At 34.4% G+C, this 7,366-nt stretch overlaps 1 protein-coding gene across 1 annotated transcript; it reads right to left on the reverse strand.

Annotated features, from left to right (window-relative positions):
• Nucleotides 1-676: 676 nt before the first annotated feature.
• LOC137736246 (uncharacterized) lies at nucleotides 677-1,771 on the reverse strand. The gene is made up of 6 exons (XM_068475551.2): nucleotides 1,555-1,771; nucleotides 1,399-1,485; nucleotides 1,252-1,291; nucleotides 1,107-1,160; nucleotides 970-1,026; nucleotides 677-884 (listed from the first exon to the last, which is right to left on the reverse strand). Exons 1-6 carry the CDS (start codon nucleotides 1,692-1,694, stop codon nucleotides 825-827), a joined length of 438 nt encoding a protein of 145 aa, XP_068331652.2. The 5' UTR covers nucleotides 1,695-1,771; the 3' UTR covers nucleotides 677-824.
• Between the last annotated feature and the right edge of the window lie 5,595 nt (nucleotides 1,772-7,366).

Below are 7,366 nucleotides of genomic sequence, written 5' to 3' on the forward strand. Positions count from 1 at the left end.
TCCATCAGTACCATTTTACCCTTATATATTGTACAGAAGATCAAGAGTTAGGTTCCTTAAACTCTCATATAAAAAATAAAAAAATATGCTTAATTATTTAATGTTGTATAGAAAATATGAAATGATCAATATATTTTGTAACATGAGGATTAGTGGCTGTATTAAAAGGGTGCACAACAACATTTTTTTATTATGGTGGACAAAAAGGTATTATGGGCAATATTTGGCGTCATTCGAGCAGGTTGGCAGATCATTTGTTCAATGGTTGTGTGAATGGGATAGTTGATGCAGTTAGAGAAGTGAGTACATAATTATGGGTGTGCCATTTTGGGTTGGGACTGAGATGTTCAACATTAGAGCATGGGCCAGGCTACGTAGTTCCAATTGCTTGAGTTGAAGAAAGGTTGATGAGATAATGGTGTTACCGTACAATCATCCCATCATTCCAAAGTGATAATGGTGTTATCGCATGCCATATTGTCATATTGCCACATTTGTTGAATAATTTAGGAGCATATATTCCATCCAATTTGCACATATGTGAGTAATCTCTCATACATTTTTTACTATTTTTTCTTTAAAACAACAACGAAGATAAAATGGGAAACATATACTATTTATAAATAAAAAAATTTGAAAATATGACATGTAATTTGATTTCTAAATACATATTGACAACACTTAATGTCCTTAAATCAAAATGTTTCAGATTCATAAGTTTTCAATCAAAGTTATAGGCTAGCTAGGGATGAGCTCCTAATATATGAAGCAAAGCAAAATATGGACAACATGTACATATGTAAACATAGCGCCTACGTGTGAAATCAAAGCCATGCTTGCCACCCATTTGCTTGCACTTGATGCTTTAGATTTTCATGGTTAATCTGCAAGCAATGATGATAAAATAAGAAGTCTAACTATAATGCACAATCCCAACTATAAAGATTGCAAGCAACTTAACCTAAATACCTTTAAGTTTGACAATTTTCTCATGGCAATACTTTTACTCCAGTTACTTGTAGAATACTGAAAGATAAATATATTTGTCAAGTTTGAGGTAACAAATTGTAACAATATTTACAAAATTAAATAATAAGAAATATTACCTTAATCTTGTACTTCAACCTTTGTACTTTGAGACGGGTGTGATGCTTGTAAAACTGACAAAAAATGCAATTTTATTTATATTTGAAAATTTAATGCAATTTGAATTTATAGTATACTTTTGTATGAAAATAAGAGAAGACTTACCGTATTTAGAAAAGTTGTTTGGCCACTGTTAATCTTTTTTCTGCACCCATAAATTGTTTTATTTTATTTTATATTTTGAGATAATTAATTTGTAGAATGATATAGAGAATGCCATTAAAAATAAATAGGTAAGAAATGGTGTTGTACCTTATTTGTTGGACTTTATTCCAAATACGTATGATCTGAGGAGTTGTTGAAGGTTTTAATTCTTCCACAGCCTTTTTCATGCGCCACCTATATATTGAAGGTATATATAATGTTAGATTTCTTGTAACAAATTTGTATATAATTTAGGATACATACTGCTCATGCTTCTTCTTTTTCCACTCTTTGAGAATCAGTTGGCTTAGATTAGTAGTTTTTACTCCGACAGATATCTCCCAACCAGGTGTAAAAATACAGACACGTCTGTTTGAGATCTTATCAATAGGTTCCTTCTTCATTTTTTGTGGGTATTCTTGTAAATATCCTAAGAATGAAAACAAATAATTTTTAAAATTACCATAGCACACGTATAGCACATTAAGATAATCAAAATTGAAATTCACAATCTGACCAAAATTTAAAAAAAGCACAATGAAGATTTCAAAGGAAGAAATTAAAAAACCCAACTGAAGCTAAATCTGGGAATCATACAATTACATATTATGCTTTCATGGAAATGTGTAAAATGAGTACAACCATGTAGGGAAAGGAAGTGAAAACCCACCAATCTCGTACGACTGTGCTTCCATCACCATGCTTCTAGTATCCAATTAATGACAGCATGCATGCTAAAAATTGACGGAGATGGGGATTGAGCTCATATCATTTACAAACACAAAATAAAAAAGATCAAAGAAAAAGAACAACTTAGAGAAGTGAAGGCGGACCAAAAAAAAAGGGGAGTATAAGATTTGGCCACATAATCAAAGGAGATGGGGAGTACATATAATAATATTGTAGCCGAAATGGAACAAATGGGAATGTACGTGGGAACTAAGAAATTACTGCTTGGTAGTGGGAGAAGTTCACCGTTTTTTTTTTAACTAACGATAACCTCTATCCCTTTTCTCCCACATTATTATTATTATTTTTAATATAATTTTGTTAGATATTAATATCTCCTCCTAAAATGGAGGAGATACGTTCCTGTCCATTTATTTTTTTTAAACTTTTTCTTCCTTTTTTTTTTTTCCAATAAAACAAATTTTAATTTTATGTTTAATATTTGTCTCCTAAAATAAAGAGCAGTTACGTTGTTTTTGTTTAATATAATTTTGTTAGATATTTTTAATATAATTTTGTTAGATATTAATATTTCCTTCTAAAATGGAGGAGAAGTTATTCACAACATTCCTTATTTTAATTACCATGTTTTGTTTCCAACTCAGATTGTGGAATTCTATGGGGGAGAAAACTGCCCACTACCACTTAGCAATTGAGAGGCTTAAGCACATCTACTTGTTTTTCTTTTTTTTTTCAATTTTCCGTTTTCTTTTCCAATACTTTTTGAATTTTTATTTATTTATTTATTTATATTTTCTTTCTACTGTAACCTTCTTTGTTACATATATGGTAAAGATAGTTTTTATTTTTATTTTTTTTTAATTTGTGTTTTTGAACTGCCCACTACTGCTTAGCAGTTTATGAGGGTTAACTGTTAAGCACGTCCATTTATAGATTTTTTTTTATTTGTTTTCTATTCAGTAATGGTTGTTTACGAATTTTTCCTCATTTTCGAAACTTTTTTGGATTTCAATTGTGAAGAAAATGAAGGGGCTTTCTTGGCATTTTTGAAAGCTTCACCAAACTGGCCTTCTCACTTTATATATATAGATTATACAATAAGATAAAAAAAGATCATTCACATTTAAAATTTAAGTTGAATGTAAAGTGAGGATATTTGAGTTTAAATAAAATTTCTCTTAAAATTTTTTTTGTAACTTACATTCTAGAAAAAATAGAGTTAATGATGTCATTTTTTACATGTATTAACTTTTATCTCTCCTTGAAATATTTAAAAAAATATTATCTCAATAATAAAATTAAATATTAAAAATGTACTCTATATATAATTTTTCTTTCCTTCTATTTGTTTTACAACATTTTTAAATAGACTGAAAAACAAACAACTTTTGACTATCAAAGGACATTGCAGAATTAAATGTTACGAAAAAAAAGTAAAAAACGGTAAAGTAACACAGTGATTCGTTGTAGACTGGTTTTTTTTTTTTTTTTTTTTATCTTCTTCATACAGTTTGTCTAAATATATATAATCCCAAAGTTTGGCATTTTCCCACCTTGCAATGGTGATGGACCACGATACTCTCACCGTCCCTACATTTGTTTATGCAAAATTGCGTTTGGGATCTCGAACCAATAGGTCGGTCATTAGCTACACACCTTTAGTTGAACATAATATTAGACTCCATGCGATAAAGTACCATCTAATCTAATTCATTCATTCATTAATATTGATAAAAAAAACTTTCATGACAAGAATAAATCTCTCGTATGAACAAGTCTTAAGTTTATGAATATTGTGTGTGTAATGAAATCAGCACTGTGAGGTCCTATTAGTGGAGTCAGCATCAATTTATTGGTTGCTCATAACCTTTACATTTTCAAAACCCTCATGTACATTTATCTGTGTATTCAAATTTGACTCATATAAACAGTTAGGCCAAACTAAATAAGGAGTCAGAAACATTGAAATAGAACATCCTCATCCTCCTCCTTCTAATTTTTTATATCGTTCTTATGTCTTTCTTTTCTCTTGTTTTGTATGAGATTCTATTATTCGCACTAAGTGCTGGATGATATGCCTCAAATAATAAGTTTTGACAGTCTTCAACATTACTCAACATTTTTTTTATAAGGGTCATTTTGGTTCCGGTCCCTGATCAACCTAATTGTTAGACTGAAACCTTGTTTGTTTAAATATTTTGATCGATGTCCTTAGCCTCATTTAAGAGATTTAACTCATGCATTTAATGTCCCACAAGTCATGAAATTTAAACAAATTCAAATAATATTTTTAAATTATAAATAAATACTTAAAAAACAATTTTAGAGTAATATTGATCTTTACAAAAATTATAGCAAAAAAAATAATGTACCCGTTGCAATCCTATTGGAATAAGAATATGATTGTGTAAATCCTAGTAGATATGAGAATGTATCATATATTCCTATTAGGAGTAGATTACCTATTAAATGTTGTAATCCTAAAGGGTAAGGAATTAATCTTCCCTGCTATTATGAATAAAGGCACAATGGAGTGGAATAACACACACCCACAATTACACATCTCTCTCTTTCTCTCTACTATTGCCGCACCTTTCTCTCTCTATGGCCTACATAATTGTTCAGTAAATTATGCCTACAATACGTTATTAGCACGTTCTTGATGCTGCGCTAAAGAGAGTTTATTATTCAATCAAGAAGGTATTACGTTTTAATTATCCTTTTCATGATTAATTAAATTATTCTTTTGAATTGATCTACATCCTATTGATTCAATTTAATTTTTCTTTGTTGAACGTGATACAACACATTGGAGAAGCAATTGCGGCTTTTCAAGAAGGATCTTCAACAAATTCAAAGGCTTTTATCGTTTTCTGCCAAACATGTACGCTTAAAATAAAGTAAGATATTTGAAACGACCATGAAGCATGAAAACATTGCCCATGATGCATGAACCCCCTACATTTATATTTACCTTCCGATATATATATATATATATATATATATATATATATTGTATATGTTTCATATATTTGTTTCATGCATTACGCAATTATGCTATGTGGAATCGTGAGTCAAAAAATATAAATAAATTAAAAGCCATTTTGGGGTTTGTCAAACCCTAACTATGTCGAAAGAAAAAAAAAAATCAATTTGCGGTTAAGCTGCGTGCCGTCATGACAAACTCACCCCAAGCCCAGTCTGCATCTCGAGTCTTGGGCACTGGAACTATAAGGTAACAGCCCTTTGGGCTTTGTTGCATGCGTTGACCATGCTTCTGACCTAGGTTTTAAGCCTGCCTGGCCCACTATCGCAAGCCTAATGCTTGCTAAGCCTTACCTTTTGTCTCTACCCACCTTCCATTAGCCAGAAGCTGAATGGGCTTGCTACTCGCATATTGGACCAAGGTCGACTGTGACAGCCCGTTCCAGATTTTGGAACCGTAGGGGTGAAATGACGGTTTTGCCCATAGTATGGTTGTTTCGTTGTGTGGTTGTTTTTGGGATTTTTGTTGGCAGGTTCTGGACCACACACACTCCCCCACACCTCCCTCACCCTTTCCCTGCCCTGCACCCCTGTCCAGAGCCCTTTCTCTCTCCTATTTCCATCCCCATTTGTACGGACACACCCCAAAACCCTCCAAATCTTCACAGATCGAGGAAACGAAGCACATATTCATGCTCGTGAGGTCCGTAGAAGTTCAACCATACCTATTTCAGGTAAGGATACCTTCGTTTTCACGTCGAACTCGAGATGCCCCGATTTTGTCATTGTTCATGCACACGTTAATTCTTGTGTTTTTGGGAATTTCAAGCTTGTAGGAAGCTTGGTGAGGTCTTTAGGAGGCTCGGGGTGGTTCGTTTGAAGGTTTTGGACGTCGGGATCTTGAGTTACAAGGTTGGCCGGAGTTAGTGGTGTTTTCCCGGCAAGATCCTGTGTGTTTTAGTGCTTGAAAGTGGTATGGATTTGTTCCTCTCGTTAACGAAATCCGTTAAAGTTAACGGAATATTCATGACGACGTTAACTGACGCTGTCAGTGTGCCAGGCACGTGCCTGCGCGTGGCCGGCGAGTGGGGGTGCGTGCGGCGATGGAAAAATTTTCTAAAAATATAGGGATGTTCCTAAGGTTGAGTAGATCACGTTGGTGTATTCATACACCCTATTTGAGCATTGTATGAGAAGTTATTTCGTAAGGTTGGTTATGTGCTTTAAAATTAACGTTTTTATAGTTGTTTCGCATATAGGTGAGACCTATCCCGAAGACGAGCGCAGTCACTCGAGGCAAGGGGGTTACGACCCTTCTACATACCAGTGAGTGGGCTTTTGGTTTTCCATATATACCTATATACTTATGTTTTTCCCAAAAATTGATTTGTAACATTATACGTTTATATGCCATGCTTATTGTTTGCCATTTATTTACGCATTATGAGTCGCATATGTTTATATATGTTTGGTGCTGCGGACGTACAGGTAAGTGCCAGGTGAGTTATGATTTATATTTACGTTCAGTAGTGATTTGAGATGCATAGAGAGCTGATAACTTGCACCCCCGGTGTTAGTGCTCCCGCCCAGAGTTGGGCACAATCCTTCACGTGATGTTCACCTCCCGCACCACATACTCATCTTGGATCCAAGTTAGGTGCACAATCTTGTCGTACAGACCACTTTAGGTGGTTCCAACTCGTAGGTGACCCGCGATTATTCACCCAGCCTTCACGTGATCGTAGCACTTGAGCGTACTTATATTACACTAAGTCATGTCGTACAGACCACTTTAGGTGGTTCCGACTCGTGTGCAGGTACAGTTAGTGAGATGGAGATCTGAGCTCTAGATTTAGCCGTACAGGTCAAGTTAGGTGACTCCGGCTGACAGATTACATAGCCTTGATTTGGCATTCCTGAGCACTTGCATTTTACTTCGAGGCTTTTGGCATGGCATATTTCTGAGCATGACTTATATATATGTATATTCTATTTTTCTGGGAAGTATACAGGTTTTACGGCGAGGGGTTAGAATCTTGTTTATGAAATGGTTTTCGAAAAGCTTTGTTTTTGCCTACTCACACTTTTGTTTTGCGCCCCTCCAGGTTCTAGTTGGCTAGCACTTTTGGTGGCTCCCCAGAGGATTTCCCCGGCATATCTGACAAATTATTACCAGTGTAGGACCACTTTTCGGTGTGTTTTTGTAGTGTCATTTCTTCCGGACTGCATTAGGTCTTCGTGCTCTGAACTTTGGTTTTCACACTTTCGCTTGCACATGTATGCTCGTACATTGTGTTAAGCTTAATTTTAATTTTTGTACTACTTTTATTATTATTTTATTAGCTTCCGCACTGTGCACATGGTTACGTCACTTCCACGTGACGGCCAGCATGCCCTGATC

The sequence above is a fragment of the Pyrus communis genome, chromosome 6, assembly GCF_041283825.1.
Source record: "Pyrus communis isolate YQ-2024b chromosome 6, ASM4128382v1, whole genome shotgun sequence".
NCBI lineage: Eukaryota > Viridiplantae > Streptophyta > Magnoliopsida > Rosales > Rosaceae > Pyrus > Pyrus communis.

What these genes read in the sequence shown, in the direction of transcription:
- LOC137736246 (XM_068475551.2), bottom strand. Translation starts at nt 1,694, where the DNA reads ATGAAGAAGGAACCTATTGATAAGATCTCAAACAGACGTGTCTGTATT. An exon ending in AAACAACTTTTCTAAATACG is followed by an intron (nt 1,161 to 1,251) that starts GTAAGTCTTCTC and finishes ATTTTTTGTCAG; the next exon opens with TTTTACAAGCATCACACCCG. An exon ending in GGTTGAAGTACAAGATTAAG is followed by an intron (nt 1,027 to 1,106) that starts GTAATATTTCTT and finishes TTTATCTTTCAG; the next exon opens with TATTCTACAAGTAACTGGAG.